The 17136-nt window shown below is 45.2% G+C and overlaps 1 protein-coding gene across 1 annotated transcript in view; it reads left to right on the top strand.

Annotated features, from left to right (window-relative positions):
- Window positions 1-17136, top strand: part of TIMP2 (TIMP metallopeptidase inhibitor 2) — a 58306-nt gene that overhangs the window by 18604 nt on the left and 22566 nt on the right. Inside the window, exon 2 of the mRNA XM_066587654.1 lies at window positions 10188-10288. Within this exon, the coding sequence (XP_066443751.1) occupies window positions 10188-10288 (101 nt within the window). The remainder of the gene's footprint in view (window positions 1-10187; window positions 10289-17136) is intronic.

Here is a 17136-nt window from a genome sequence, read left to right as displayed (position 1 = left end):
GAACTTTAGGCTCTGTTCAGACCTGCGTCGCACCTCTGGGGTAGATCCGAACACCAGACTGAATACCACAGCATGCTGCACTAGTGTGTCTGGGCAAATGCCAGGGGCATGCCGAACGTCAGACCCCAGCATACACCACCAGCTGCTGTCATAGGATGGGTCTGGTTTTCAGTTTTCATGCTCTTATGATGGAACAGTAAAACGGAAACAAAGCTATAAACCAGCCTAACGTGTCACGTACCCCCACAGCAGCAGCATCAGTGGCCGCATTGTCCAGCGGCTCAGCAGCCTGCTATTTTGATGGGGTTTCACGGAAAACACGTTTGAATGAAAGGCAACCTGCTGCTTCCTTTCTCAGCACTTGTGTCATCCCCGTCCGTAGGTCGGGTCCAACAATAGCGTGAGATGGTAGACCTTTCCACTTTCATGCCTGTTGAATCCACTAATGATTGTGCTGCTTCATCTCCGCACAAGAGAGTTTTGGAATGAAGTAATACATAGCAGCTAAGGCCCAATTACCATCAGCGTTACGTCGTTATGTTCTCGGGCCAGACGAAGGGGAATTATCAAAGCTGTTGATGGTCCCATTGATCTCAGCGTGGAAAAAAATATCTTCCATTCACTTCAGGGTTTATTCAGACGTCTGTATATTGGCTGGGTATTCACGCCCGACCGATATACGGCGTCCCTCTCTGCAGGGGGAGGAGCCTGGAAGAGCCGGGAGCAGTGCACTGAGCTCCCGCCCCCTCTCCGCCCCTCGCCACTATTCGCAATGGGAAAGGGTGGAACTTAGCTGGGGGTGTATGGATTTGTCAAACTTTTCTGCTAAAAATGGACATTTTTCTGTTCTGAATGCATTTCTCATCAGTTTGGTTTAATTTTATAACAAATTTTAAAAACTGCTACATAACGCTGATCAGATTGGAACCTAAGATGTTGCCTGTCTATGTGTAATGCACCATATGATTAGTGCTGGCTTGCTCTAATAATATATGATATATATAAAAAGAATCCATAAGAATAGAAAAACTGAAGCCCCATTTACACGCAAAGATGATTGCTCAAAATTCGTTCAAAAGATGGGATGAGTGACAGCTTTGAGCGATCATTTTTCATAAACTATTAAGTAGCTATTTAGTAGTTCATTAGCTTCATTTGCGTGCAAATGAGCTCCCTTTGCTGTAAGCAGATAACAGCTGGAGGTCTGTTATCTGCGTACAGCTCCATTGTTGTCCAGCAGGACAGCAGGTGAAACAATGTTATCAGCGCTCCCGTGCAGAACACAGCATGCGGTCCCTGCTTTCAGGGATGACGCATTTTATGCTGGTTTGAAGTCAGCACTGAACGAAGAGCGCACGGTAATTACACGATGGGCGTGCATTTACACGCAAAGATTCGTCCATCGTTTGGACGAATTATGAGCGATAATCGTTGCGTGTAAATCAACCTTGACTGTAGCTGCATTAGTTCACACAGACCTCTCTTCTCTGTTTTATTGTTTCTAGAGGTTTTCTTTCTTTTGTCCCTTTTATATTTGTATTGCTTCCCCTGGTAGTAAAACTTTACAAACTGTGTTGACTGGTATAGGTAAAAGTTCTTAACATTTGCACTTTCAGTCCTTCATGCATATTTTATATGACAATGTATATCGATTCGTACGTTTTCCTTCGCTCCATATTTCAGTCTGGAAAACGTGAATCAAAAGCGGATTTTAAATACAGTCGTCTGAAAGAGGCCTTGAATTACTGAAGTGTTGCGAAGGGAAGACATAATGTATCCATGGGGTCCAGACTTTGAGAAATTGGCCTTGATAGTTTGCCAAAGTTGACGTCAGTGTTTCACTGATGATCTCAGAGAAGTCTACGGTTCCTTTTTTTCCACATGCAAGCAATTGTTCTTTTGACAGAACAAAAAAGGAGGAAATATAATTTCCGAGAGTTTGGAGGAATGTTGTCCATCCTTTCATTAAAGTCTTCCATGGGTCATTTCGATAGTCTATTACTGAGTAGATGAATCCAGAGACTCCTTGCATGAGGGCAGACCCACCAGATGTGTGTCATGTCTCCAGGATATTAACACCCCCTAAGGAAGTTTGAGGGATAACCTACCACCACATGAGCTTGTCTACTCGGCTGAATCCCTGTTTAATTGTTTGATTAAACGGGTTTGCCCACTTCTAACTATTAGTGACCTACCCTCAGGACAGGTCATCAATAGTAAATTGGCTGGACCCATGAAAATCAGTTGCTCGCTAGGGCCAGAGCTGCTGTGCTGCTGGAAACACACAGCTCCATACATCGTGTAGTGGCCTAGTATGGTACTGCAGGCTGAGTCCCATTCACTTACTCAGTCTGGAATACTACTCTTGAAATGTGGCTATAGTAGCGATCCACCCCAACTTACTGATCCTTCATCCAGTCAAACAGGCTTTTTTTAATATCCCATAAAGTATTTTTTAAGACTTCCATGCAGCCAGTCATATTCTTCCACCCCTAACTCACAAACCATTTTTAATTGAGCTTTGTAATATTTTGGACTTTAAATGGATCTTCTCAAAACTGTAGACAGAAGTTTCAAAAACATTGTTGTTTTCATAGTCATTGTATGATGAACATTAAAGCCTCATGTCCACGGGCAAAATAAGAATTAAAATCCGCAGCGGATTTTAACTCTTCTCCCGCCCGCGGATCCGCACCCCATAGGGATGCATTGACCACCCGCGGGTAGATAAATACCCGCGGATCGTCAATAAAAGGAATTAAAAAAAAAATGGAGCATGAAAAAATCCGGACCATGCTCCATTTTCATGCGGGTCTCCCGCGGGAGACAAAAATCAGAGTTTACTCACACGCTCCGGTTCTTATCTTCTCCGCGGCGCCATCTTCTCTCAGTCGCGGCCGGATCATTTTGCTTCGGGCCGGCGCATGCGCGGGGCACGTCACCGACGTCATCCTGCACATCCGCCGAGCCGAAGAAAGAAGATCCGGCCGCGACGCAGAGAAGATGGCGCCGCCGCAAAGAGAAGAAACAGAGCGGATGGGAGGTGAGTTTATTCTCATTTATTCTGATTTTCAGCGCTCATGTCCGCGGGGCAGGAGGGACCCGCTGCAGATTCTCCATGGAGAATCCGGAGCGGGCCTGATTTTCCCCGTGGACATGAGGCCTAAAGGAGTTGTCCAATTGTAAACTATTGATGGCCCTTCCTTAGGATAAATCATCAATACTAGATTGATGGGGTTGGTTACCCAGCATTCCTACCAATATGCTGTTCGCCAAAGCTCATGCACTGATCTGATTTCCGCAGGAAGCAGACAGCTTTGTTCTTACTGTAATGGCCAGGCTTTGTACTGATGGCCTAGTTCCCATTAATTTCAATTGGTACTTGACCTGCAATACCAAGCCTTGCCACTGCAGTAAGAATGGAGTTATCTGCTTCCTGCAGAAATCAGCTCAGTGCACTGCCCTTGCAAACAGCTGATCAGTGGGGGTCCTGAGCAACGGATCCCCACATCTCTATTATTGATAGATGGACATGGCATTGTTTTGGGCTCCTATAGACGGGGGATTACAAAAAACTATTATTCTAAACGGTGCCATGTATTTCTTAATTTCTTTTGCTGTGATGCTAGCATCTTCCTTTGGCAGTAACACCACCTTCAGTGAAGTTGTCCAAATAGGACAAATCTCTTTTAATGAGTATTTGTATCACAAATACTGTTCATAAACGGTGTAGGAAACCTAATAGCACTGCTTGTGGATGCACAGAAGCAGGGGTAGTTGCTTGAAGGTTCAAGAATAGAAAGGAGACTGAGCCTCTACTGTGCATGTGTGACAACCAAACTGATTTGCCGCTGTTGGAAGTTGCCAGCAGCTAACAAATTTCCAAACATAGGAGACACGTGGAGGAAACCGTGCAATTCCCAAAATAACATGTAGTTTTTCATGCATTATTTTAGCCCTACTTGCTTTAATTAGAAAATCCCTTTTAAGGATGCAGCTTTTTTGAATCTTAAAAGCCATGGGAACGCTTGTGTATGAAAAATCAAAACACACATCTTACTGAGTCAGTGTAGAAAAAGATGATGCACTTATTTGTTTTTTTGTATTGAATTTTCCTTCTGATGCTTTCAGAAATCCTCATATTTGGTTTGCAGACTCTCCTACATTCAAGTTTCTGACTAGGGTCCCAGCACTGATCCCTGGTCTCTCTCATGAATGCACACAAGCTCAGCCCCCCTCTCCTCTCCTCCTTTTAGAGGATGTGTAGCATAACCACACCCACTCAGTACTACACAGCTATCTATCCTTCTATGTTATCCTCTCTCTAAGTAGCTGCTGGTTGTTTCCCCTCACTGCTGATGAGAACCGAAAATTCACCATTAGTGACTTAAAGCCCTTTGTTATAGTAGCTTTTACTTCCCTCTGTCCTCCTAATCTCCTCCAGCATCCCCTGGCATTCTTGTACAGCCCTCTGTGATATCTCACAGAAAGGCAGTGAGTACAGGCTCACAACGGGGGAGCAGAGTAGAGAGAAGAATTATAATTTTTACTGCTACAATTTTTGGGTAAATAGTGTATAATTTATTGATTAACTCTTATTAATCCTTTCTGGGGAGAATGTAAGAAACTATTCTGCCATTGTTTTATTTTTACATTTTACACCATTCACTGTGTTTTATGTCATTTCTCTTTTTTTATTAATATTTTTAAACTTTAATGTCCTGTTTTTGTTTTTTTTTTTTTTTGTTTTTTTTTAGAAGTCTCACTTGGATACTAGAATATATGATCTTATTCGCTCATCTAACACACTGCATTACTTCTGTATTACAGTGTATTAGGCCTGTCAGCATAACACTGACAAGCATCCAGTTAGGGCCTGCTTCTGGCTGGCCTCATAGGATTACTAAGATGACGCCCCTGGGGTCCTTCCGTTAGACCCTTGGCTGCCATGATGACCCATCAACACCCTGCAGTAAAGTTGCAGGAAGGCCAACGGAGTAAAGAGGGAGCCCCCTTCCTTTTTCTAACCATTTAGATGTCACAGTCATTATTGACCACAACATCTAAGTAGTTAAACAGCGGAAATGGAGTTATCTCCTATCCTGGCCATTACAAGTGGGTATCAAGTGTGTGTCATTGCCCAGTGCCATACATGTAGAGGGTTTTGCCGGAAGGGGTTGAATTGTGCTTAACCAGCAAGCCTAAGAATTGCCAGAGGTCCTGAGGAATGACTAAAAACTCCAACATATTCAATACGCATTCCTCGTAGACATTGGAATCACTGAGAATAGGCTTGTGAAAACTGTGTTAAAGGGGTTGTCCCGCGCCGAAACGGGTTTTTTTTTTCTTCAATAGCCACCCCGTTCGGCGCGAGACAAACCCGATGCAGGCATAAAAAAAACAAACCGTCCAGTACTTACCCGAATCCCCGCGCTCCGGCGACTTCTGACTTACCTTGTGAAGATGGCCGCCGGGATCTTCACCCTCGGTGGACCGCAGGTCTTCTGTGCGGTCCATTGCCGATTCCAGCCTCCTGATTGGCTGGAATCGGCACACGTGACGGGGCGGAGCTACGAGGAGCCGCTCTCCGGCACGAGCGGCCCCATTCAGAAGGGAGAAGACCGGACTGCGCAAGCGCGTCTAATCGGGCGATTAGACGCTGAAGATTAGACGGCACCATGGAGACGAGGACGCTAGCAACGGAACAGGTAAGTGAATAACTTCTGTATGGCTCATAATTAATGCACAATGTACATTACAAAGTGCATTAATATGGCCATACAGAAGTGTATAGACCCACTTTGTTTCGTGGGACAACCCCTTTAAGAGTTTAATCCTTGTGTGTTTGCCAATTACGACTGAAGCGTTCGTTAGCAGAGTGCTTCACCTGATTGGGACACGATCAGTCCAGCTACTGATTGATCTGCAGTAGCTTGGAAGAATGGTAGTGGGTGGTTGGTGTGTAGGCTATGGGGGGGATTGATAGTTGACCAAAAAGGAAGTTACAGCATAGTAGAGCCGTTGGCTGTATTGGTAAACCGAGAACATGTCCACAGAGACATGTAACTGTAATATTTCCTGTTTAGTCAGGCCCCTGGACTAGTTCATTTTTACTGTGAACGAGGCAATTACCTTTTACTCTGTTGTAACAGAGCAGAACCAGTATGTGTTGCTTCATTTCCTAATATATCCTTATAGCAGAGAGAGCTTTGTCTTTGTGTCGCAGAGCTCCAATCCCCTACATAGGGGGAAAGAGAATTTAAAGGGACATCTCCATCTCAGACTTTTATGGCATATCCTTAGGATAGACATGGGTGCGGTCTCTGGGACCGCCTCAAGAACTAGGCTTTCTGGCTTGGCTGTATCCATCGACAGGGGGTGGTCAGGAGTACGGAAACAGCCAAGTGAATGGGAGTAATCGGAAACAGCTTAACACAGCGAGTTACATTGTTTCCGCAGTCATGTATCTAATATAAAAAAGTTTACATGCTTTTTCTTGCACCACACTTTGACCCCTTTACGTGACCTTTGGTGGATGATTTTGGTGTCATTAGGTTTGTGACATCTTCACCACCGCCGTGAAATCATAAAATTTGATTTGATACATTGAGTGACCGGTCAGGCCAGGTCAAAGCTCCTATGTTATGTCTAGCAGCGCTGTTGAGCCACTATGGAGAGTCGAGCATTACCAGCTTAATGTTGCCATGTCCCCAAGACGTGGAAGACGAGCCGCGGACGGCGAACAGTTGAAGCCGAATCTGCTGGACAGTTCTTAAAACATTTACAACCATCTTTCCAAACATTTTATGTTCGCATAGCAAACATCGGGTCAGTCTAGTTACAGAAACAGTCCTGCTTGGTATGTTAGGCGGTATCCGTAATTCTGATTCACTTCTAACATAGTAACAAAGTATGTTAGGCCGAATGAAGACAATGTCCATCTAGTTTAGCCTGTTTCAACTTCCCCCCTTGTTGGTTCAGAGGAAGGCAGAAAAAAACAACCAGCCAATTTAGCTCATTTGGAGGAAACAAATTCCTTCCTGACTCCATAATGGCAGCCAGAGTAAACCCTAGATCAACGTTTGAGATCAACAATCCTGCTGGTCACCTAATGCCTATAGGTATTAGTGTATTTTGTCACCACCAGAAGTGTGGGTGGTGACAAGATACACCCAGGTTGACAGTTTGGCCTCTCCCCCCTCTCTAGTCTTGTAATTCAGTAAAGTTTGCTTACCAAGCGAGGGAACGTCGGTCGCACAGTGCCTTCCCTGCCGGGCTGGGACAGTGACGGAGCAGCGGCGGCACCCACCTTTCCCCGCCGACCTGCCTGTACTGGGCTGTTGCAGCAGACATTGAGGGAGTGGCGGCGACAGAGCACCTTCCCCGCCGCCCTCCCTGTACTCTGCATTGCCGACTGACAATTAGGAAGCGCCGGCGGCACAGCGCGTTCCACGGCCGCTTCAAAGTAGCTGCCAGGGGGAGCGGCAGCTGAAGACTACTGTGGCCTTGCTGCGTGAGCTGGAGTAGGGCATAGCAGCGAGGACACCACTCACAGTGCTCCCTGCTGCTTCGGCCGGAGGAGGAGCGGCAGCAGGACTATACTGTTCTGGGGAGGGAGGGGGGGCTGTCAGCTGTGAGTCATAGGCAAAACACAGTCCGGCAATTTGTGGCAGGGATGGAGGGTTAGGGTGAGGGGTACGTATAACAGTTAGCCTTATATTATATCTATAATGGTCGCCCCTTAACTGTCTTTTTTTCCAGGGTGAAGAATCCCAATTTTAAGGGGATTCCAGTCCTCTCATTCCATGTATTAGTTTAGTTGCCCTTCTTTGAACCCCCTCCAGCACTGTGACATCTTTCCTGAGCACCGGTGTCCAGAACTGTACGCAGTATTCCATGTGAGGCCTGACAAGTGCCTTATATAGTGGGAGGATAATGTTCGCGCCCCTTGCCCCTATACCTCTTTTAATGCCCCCCAAGACTCTATTAGCTTTTGCAGCAGCTGACTGGCATTGGTTGCTCCAGTTTAGTCTACAATCCACTAGTACCCCCATGTCTTTTTCCATATCACTTTTCCCTAGCAGTACCCATGTAGTGTATATTGGTGACATCCGTTTCTCCTGCCCATGTGCAGAACCTTACATTTATCCACATTGAACTTCATTTACCATTTTTCTGCCTCCAGCTTATCTAGGTCCGTTTGTAGCCGCACATTGTCCTCTGTTGCATTAATTATATTGTATAATTTTGTGTCATCTGCAAATATTGATATATTACTGTGCAGCCCCTCTACCAGGTCGTTCATAAATATATTGAACAGAATGGGGCCTAATATTGAACCTTGTGGCACCCCACTAGCAACGGTGGCCCAATCAGAGTATGAACCATTTATTACCACCCTCTGCTTCCTATCTCTGAGCCAGTTTTTTACCCAAATACACACGTTTTCACCCAATCCGAGCTGTCTCATTTCTGTGTGAGCTGCAGAAACAGTGTAGCACAGCCCACTTGGCAGTTTCTATAATCCTAGCTACCATGGCCGAGGGGTATTCTCATCTCAGCTATGATGAATTTTTCTTTAAAGGGAACTTGTCACCAGGTTCATGATGCCTAAACCACGGGCAGGCAGCATGCACCTGGGACAGGTATGAGCTTACTGCACCTTGAACTATTATTACCCTGGGGGTATTTATAGCTGTGATGGAGCTTTGACCCCTATAGGGAAATGCATCAGAGTTTTGGACCAATTTAGATAAAAGGACAAAATGGTTTCAAGTTTGGACATTCTTATTTTTACATATGTTTGCCTTTCCGTGATCCGAGATCGGAAACCATCTGGACATTGTGCTACAGACAACCAGCGCACCGACTCCAAGCACATCCAACAGTTAGCATGGACTATATTCTATATATATGAGTTGTAAGTGTGAAACGAGGACATAATCCAGGAAGGAGAACTCTGTAGAAGTGTAATAAAGCTTCCGCCGTGTAGAGCAAGTCTGATTACAGTATGTGATGTATTACACGGATTGTGTCTTCTGCCTCCGCCGCTGCTTCCCCCCTCCTCTGTGCTGCTCCCTTCCATCACGCAGTTTGCACTAGCTCCTGGCTCCGACGCTTTGGTTTTGGCTTGGAAAGTGCAGAGTAGCAGTTCCCTCCACAAAGCTTCTCTGTTTCCAACAAATCCTCTCAGAGTTTGGATGCATTTTTGTCTAATGATTCAGCAGCACATGAGAGGAAAGGAGCTGGATCTTACTGTTACCCACAGCCATCATTTTCCTCTACCACCCACTACTGCCCATGATTAGACCCTGTTTCTTCACTTTATTAATGTCTTCCTACACACCTCGACTAACCCCGTGTTTCTAAATGTCATCTTTTACTTTTATTCCAATTTAAAAAAAAAAAATCTGCGCAAAATTTAAAAGCGAGATCATGTTACGTGTGAGATGTGTGGTAATGTACTTAGCCGCCGTCACATGACTTACCTGAAATAGTCATTTCAAGTGTCTGCCTCACCAGGAAAACATTCATCTAAGTTTGCAGAAAGTTTTGGGTATGAGCTAAGCCGTACTTTCCGAGAGTATATGCATGTTCTAGCGACCCTCCCGTCCTGGATGACGATGGCTGCACCCGCTTCTCTGCCTACCTGATGCCCGTAGGAGCAGCATGTAGTGCCTTTACGGCCGTTTTGTACGGGACGATAATTTTCGGATTTTAGAATCTATGAGTGATTCTCGTTCAGTGTAAATACATGCCCCGACTGAGCGACGAAGGAGAATTTATTCACTTCTCATTCGCCGCTTTGTTTCTGCACGCGACGATCCGCCCGTGTACGCTGACTGCCTACATTCTGTGAATGGGGTGGGCCAGAACGATCCACAACCTGCTCCACCTCCATACACTAGTGATGCTTGGAATGATTATCACTGGGGCGACGTTCAGGCATCTGCACCCGGCAGAACGTCCCGCGTAAAAGCACCCTTAGACGACCAATGCATACTAATGCACAATGTGCATCAGGTAGTCAGAGTAGCATTGCGGCCATCCCTGCTTGCCCAGACCCGGAGGGTCGCTTTAATTTCCTTCTTAGAAACACAATTGATGTTTATGTAGTATTCATGAAAAGCTTGGCTATGGGCATGTTTGCCATCATGATTTGAATATGTTCTTGTCTTTATATGCAGTGATCAGAGCGAAGGCCATTGTGGGGAAGGAGGTTGACAGTGGGAATGACGTCTATGGAAATCCCATCAAAAGAATCCAGTATGAAATCAAGCAAATTAAGGTAAGGAGGCAAATTTGAGCTGCTTACATACTTCTGGGGACGTGGTGAATGGGCATTTTTACCATCTAGTTGATGGTCTGAACCCACCTGCCGTGTCTGTGTATAGTCTAATGTGTGTAACATCCTCACCATGCCCCAAATCCCTGTAGATTCTTTCCTCACCATGCCCCAAATCCCTGAAGATTCTTGCAGTATTTACATCCAGGTAGGACCACTAGCAATCATACATTCATCGACTGTCCTGTGGGTAAGTGATATATTTTATTCGGCAGTCATCCTTTTTAAGTACCAAGCTGTCATAAATGCCCGGAGGCAGATTTATCAATGTATTTCCAGGTTTAAGTACATTGAAAACATGATGAAGAGTAGAGATTAGCGAGCGTACTCGGTTTGGGTGTTTTTGCACTCGAGCACCGCTTTTTCCGAGTAACTGACTACTCGGACGAAAAGATTCAGGGGGCGCCGGGGGGTGGCGTGGTGGAGCGGTGGGTAGCAGTGGGGAACAGGGGGGAGCTCTCTCTCTCCCCCCTCCCCTCTGCAACCCCTGGCGCCCCCCGAATCTTTTCGTCCGAGTCGTCAGTTACTCAAAAAAAGCGGTGCTCGAGTGCAAAAACGCTCGAACCGAGTACGCTCGCTCATCTCTAGTGAAGAGCCCAAATATCATATTTATTTAACCCCTACTACACTTTTCCCAACAAGCGTGCCTGTACCAACATATTTATCAACGTGTGGAAAGCACCATGAATCTGGTATTAATAAGATTCCTCTCCTAAGTGCCTGAGCATTCTCTTTGCAAGTGGATTTCATGTAGATAGATGTAAAGTCACGCATCTGGGTGCTAATAATCTGTACGTCATTGGAGGGGTCAAACCGGAGAAGTCCCTGGTGGAGGAGCTTCGGGCTCTAGATGCAAAAAAAGCATGTTTACTGTAAGTTTCATTATGCTTTTGCTGCAATTTTCAAAAAAACCACAGAAAAAAAAAGTGTTTTTTAGGACACGTTTTGTTTATAGCAGACACCGCTTATCACTTCAAGAGAGGCGTCGAAGTCTCCTGAAGCAAAGTAACATAAATAAATAAGAGTTTTTGGTTAAATGTTGATCCAGTCTGATTTCCAGAAGGGGCATGTGACATATAATGGGGTCTGTCAGTTTCCACCGAGGTGTCGGTTTCTTGTACGCAATGAATTGAGCCAATGAAAGTCAATGGACTTTCATTGATCCATGCACATGTGCATGTAGATACGCATAAGTAATAAATCCCAGCATGCTCTGTTTCTCCGCGTACCACGAAGCGTCAGCCTTATACATTTGTATAGGCGGCTCATGCAATGCTTTCCTTACGGAATACGTTCGTGTGGGCTGCGTTTTCATACGCAACACCGCTATGAAACAGAGGAATTAAAAAACAACAAAAAACAGTCATATAGCGCATGACCGCTTGTGTGTGATTCACGGGCATGTGCAGTACACTCGCTCCATTCATTTAGGGACTGACCAGACCCACATTCTCGGGTTCAGTGGAGGTCCCAGCGGTCAGACCACAACTGATCAGCTAGTTCTCTCCTATCTCGCGGATCGGGGATATCTTGCTCCAAGCGGAATATGCCTTTCCCAAGAAGATATTTGTAAATATACACTGAAATTACAATTTATTTTCTGTTTTGGGATCTAAGTCAGGCTGGGAACAAACTAGCGTTTAGGGTCGCAACAAAGCCACAGTCTGAAAAGGAAAGCAGAAAAATGCTACACCGCCACATCTCAGGATAAAAAGTGCTATTTTTGGCGAATGTAATTGCATTTTCAGTTAAAGAAACATTATAAAGAAATGTTCCGAAAAGTACATCAATGCAGAAACCACAAGCATGGTACCGCACAGAAGAAAGATGATGAGCGCTTCTCATGTGGTTATCAGTGATGTGTTGTATGCCGCCGCAGTCAGCGAGGCTGAAAACACAGGAAAGGCTCAACAATTAGTGCATTCGTGAATTCAGCAGCAAAACACTCTGTGATGAGCTCATGTTTTAGAGACCTATCTAATAAAAAAGTGAGCTTCCCCAAAACCTGTTTAACCCATTCACGGACAAGAACATTTTTACAATTTTAAGAAACACAAACCTGAATGATGAAATAAGAAATCCTGTTATTCCCCCATCCCCATGTATTTTCTTAACACAGACACATGGCACATTGTGAAAATGCCACGGAGCACTTAATACCCGTGGGCCCCGGCATGCAATTTTGTATCAAAGCCTAAATTTTGTTATTAGAAAAAACAACATGTTTAGGGCGGCTTCAGACGACTGTATATCGGCCGAGTATTCACGCCGACCGATATACGGAGGAGGCTGAAAGAGTCGGGAGTAGTGCACTGAGCTCCCGCCCCCTCTCCACCCCTCACCACTATTTGCAACGGGAGGGGCGGGGCTATGTTCCGAAGCTTAGCTCCGTCCCACCCCTCCCGTTGCAAATAGTGACGAGGGGCGGAGAGGGGGCGGGAGCTCAGTGCACTGCTCCCGGCCCGGTTCCTCCCCCTGCAGAGAGGGACACCGTATATCGACCGGGTGTGAAAACCCGGCCAATATGTGGATGTCTGAATAAGCCCTTATGGTTAAAAGTCTGGCCCTAGCAAAACCATAGATGCGCAAAACCTGCTAATAGTAAATTAGCACTAAAATTGTGAGATATGTAAGGTTAATAAATGGTTAAGTCTGCAATCAGATATAATAATAATAATCTTTATTTGTATAGCGCCAACATATTCCGCAGCGCTTACATAGACAGGGGGAATACAGAAAGACAAAAGTACAAACATTACAGAACCACGGTTACATAGTAATCAGTTGATGGAAACAATAGGGATGAGGGTCCTGCTCCAACAAGCTTACATACTACAGATAATGGGGTGATACAGAAGGTAAAGGGCTGGAGATGTGCACAGTATCGCGTGGTGGAGAGTGAGGGTTGATATACATAGACAATGGTCAGACGTTCAGCCGTGTGACGGCAGAATCGGTATGACTGCAGGAGCAGTTTATGATGGCTAGCAGGGATTGCAGTCAGTAGGTCAGGGAGCATGTTATTAGGTGGCGTAGAGGGGTTTGTTTAGGGAATGCGATATGCCTCCCTGAAGAGGTGCGTTTTTAGAGCACGCCTGAAGTTCTGCGAGTCCTGGATTGCTCGGGTAGCCTTTGGTAGTGCGTTCCAGAGGACCGGTGCTGCTCTGGAGAAGTCTTGGAGGCGGGAGTGTGAAGTTCGAATTAAAGGGGCGCTCAGTCTGGTTTCGTTAGAGCGGAGAGCCCGGGCTGGGTGGTGGATTGAGATGAGGGAGGCAATATAGGGGGCGCTGCACTGTGGAGGGCTTTGTGGATGAAGGTAGCGAGTTTAAATTGAATTCTGTATTTAACGGGCAGCCAGTGCAGTGACTGGCACAGGACAGAGGCGTCCGAGTAGCGGCTGGACAGGAAGATGATCCTGATTGCCAAACTCAGGATGGATTGTAGAGGGTAGACTCTGGTGCAGGGGAGGCTGATCAGCAACGAGTTGCAATAATCGAGCCGAGAGTGGATGAGGGCAACAGTAAGCGTTTTTAGCGTGTCCACGGTGAGAAATGAGCGGATTCTTGCGATGTTCTTGAGGTGCAGCATATATTCACCAGAACTGTAGAGATGTCAGTAACCGCTTGAGTTACCGAGATGGCAAACGTCCTGATTAAGTGCCGGGGGTGATTAGATGTGTAACTGTTCATCTGCTCACTTTTTAGTGAAAATATATAACAACATGGTGTATAAGGTGGAAAAACTACATATGTCCATCCGGTTCAGCCTTGTACCCTGCAATGTTGATCCAGAATAAGACCAAAAAGCACGTGAGGTAACATAGTATGTTAGGCTGAAGGGAGATAATGTCCATCTAGTTCAGCCTGGTAGAAGCCAATTTTCCCTTATTTTAGGGCAAAAATTATATCCTGACTGCAGTCTAGCAATCAGAATAATCCCTGGATAACCGACCCTTCTGAAGGTATCTAGCGATTATGACATATATTGTAAAACACAAGAAAGGCATCCAGGTCCCTCTTGTAGTTTTAGTGAGTTCACCATCACTGCATCCTCAGGCAGAGAGTTCCATAGTCTCACTGCTCTTACAGTAAAGAACCCCCTTCTATGTCGGTGTAGGAACCTTCTTTCCTCTGGATGTAGACAGCGCCTCCTTTGGTACATCACAGTCCTGAGTATAATAGATGATGGGAGAGATCCTTGTATTGTCTCTGATATATTTATACATAGTTAGGTCGCCCTCAGCCGTCTTTTTTTTCTAAAATAAATAACTCAAATTTTGCTAACCTCTCTATGATTGTAGTCGCCCATTCCGTTTATTACTTTAGTTGCCGCCTTTGTACCCGCTCAAGCTCTGATATGTCTTTTCTTCAGTACTGATGCCCAAAATTGTCCACAATATCCCATGTGTGGTCTGACCGGTGACTTTTAAAGAGGAAGGACAATGTTCTCATCCTGCGCCCCTAGACCTCCTTTGATGCACCCTATCATCCTATTTGCCTTGGCAGCAGCTGCCTGACACTGGTTGCTCCAGTTAAGCTTACAGTTATCAAGAACCCCAAGTCCTTTTTGTCAGTGTTCCCCAGTGGTTTCCTATTTGGTGTGTAATGGTGACATGGATTTCCTCTGCCCATCTGTTTAACCTTACATTTATCAGTGTTAAATCTCATTTTGCCACTTTTCTGCCCCCAACTTACCCAGATCCTCGTACAGCCGTCTACTGTCCTCTTGTGTTTATTACTTTACATAGATATATATCATCCGCAAATATTGCTATTTTACTGCACAATCCTTCTACCGTGCCATTAATAAATATGTTAAAAAGAACAGGACCCAAAACCGCCCCCTGTGGTACCGCACTAATAACGGTGCCCCCTATGGTACCCCAGTAGTAGCAGTGACCCAATCAGAGTAAGTACCATTAATAACCCCCCTCTGTTTTCTATCACTGACCAGTTACTTACCCACTTACACACATTCTCATTATATACCAACCTTTTATGCGGCACAGTTTTAAATGTTTGGTGAATTCGAGATGCACAAGATCCAATGACTCCCCGATCCCGTCTAGAACTTACCTCCCTGTACAAGCTGATCAGGTTGTTGTATGCTAGCCGGCATTGAACATATTGCAATTTGGCTCTCTGGATTCTACCAGGGTCTAATGGTGATTAAGTCTGCCCTGCAGTTTATCAGATGGTGCATTTTTGGCTTTTTTCTGTGAGTTATGTCTTTGTACAGGTTTTTTTCTCACCTCTGTGAATTCCCTTTTGACTATTGGCGCAACATTTGCTATGCACCAATCCAGTGGAACAGACCCTGTCGCTATAGAGTTCCTAAATATAAGAATGGTCTGTCTATCACCTTACTTAATTCCTTTAGAACCTGGCGGTGTATACTATTAAAACTCAGCGATTTGTGTATTTTAATCTTTTTAAGGCGGTTCTTCCTAAGTTAGACTGGTGAAATTTAAGTATGTTCTTCAGTTGTAAATCATTGATGGCCTATCAGCATGATAGGACATCAGTAGTAAATCAATTGGGTTCCATTTCCGGGGACTTCTATCAATCAGCTGCTCACTGGGCCTAACTGCTTGGGTACTGAGCTGATTTCTGCAGGAAGCAGACAGCTCTGTTCCCATTGCAGTGGCCAGGCTTGATATTGCAGGCCCAGCTTGCATTTAAGTGAAGGGGAATTTGGCCTGCAATACAAAGCCTGACCATTGTAATGGGAACGGAGCTATTTGCTTCCCGCAGAAACAGCTCCATTGTATGAATACTCTGACCCTGCAAACAGCTTAGCAGGGGGCTCAGGTGGCAAACTCCTGACAATCTGTTATTGATGGCTTATCAGTAGTTTACAACTGGACAGCCCTTTTAATGGGGAGTTTAGTTTATCACTTTGCATTTCACCTGACACTTCATTTTCCTGAGTGAACACACTGGCAAAAAAGTATTTAGTATATTTGCTTTCTCCTCTTAACCCTGTACAATTCTTCCCTCCTTACTTTTTAAAGGGCTAACACTTTCTGCTTTAAACTTTTTACTGTTTATATAGTTGAAGATCAGTTCAGGGTTAGTTTTCTCCTATTCCTCTATTCCTTTTATCCTGAGGACATTGTCCCAATTAATAAGGTTAAGGACATCTCTAAGAACTTAGCCTCCTGAAGTTTGGTATTTTTGTGGCCCCCGACAAAACACCCTATTGAAATAAAAGTTTGCCATTTATTATATTATGGTCACTGTTTCCCAGGTGCCCCCACCTGCACCCCTCTTATTCTGTCAGGCCTGTTGGTTAATATTACGTCCAAAATGTCCGTCCCTCTAGTTGGGTTCTGCCCAAGTTGGGAAAGGTAAGTATGTTTAGTTATTGATAAAAACTCATTTGCTTTATGAAATCCATAATTTCAGTTTCCCAGTCTATATCCAGATAGTTAAATTTCCCCATTATAACGACCTCATTGTGATTTGCCGCTTCATCCATTTGCCTTAGTAATAGAAATTTAGTGGCTTCTGTTACATTTGGTGGCTGGAGATGAGCGAGTATACTCGCTAGGGCTAACTACTCCAGCGAGTAGTGCCTTAGTCGAGTATCTGCTTGCTCATCTGTAAAGATTTGGCTGCCGGCGGGGGTGAGAGGTGAGTTGCAGCGGTGAGCAGGAGGGGGGGAGAGGGATCTCCCCTCCGTTCCTCCCCGCTCTCCCCCACCGCTCCCCGCCCCCCGCCGGCAGCCGAATCTTTAGAGACGAGCTGGCAGATACTCGACTAAGGCACTACTCGCTGGAGTAGTTAGCC

Source organism: Eleutherodactylus coqui, chromosome 13, assembly GCF_035609145.1.
Source record: "Eleutherodactylus coqui strain aEleCoq1 chromosome 13, aEleCoq1.hap1, whole genome shotgun sequence".
Lineage (NCBI taxonomy): Eukaryota > Metazoa > Chordata > Amphibia > Anura > Eleutherodactylidae > Eleutherodactylus > Eleutherodactylus coqui.
This window is presented reverse-complemented; position numbering and strand designations above follow the sequence as displayed.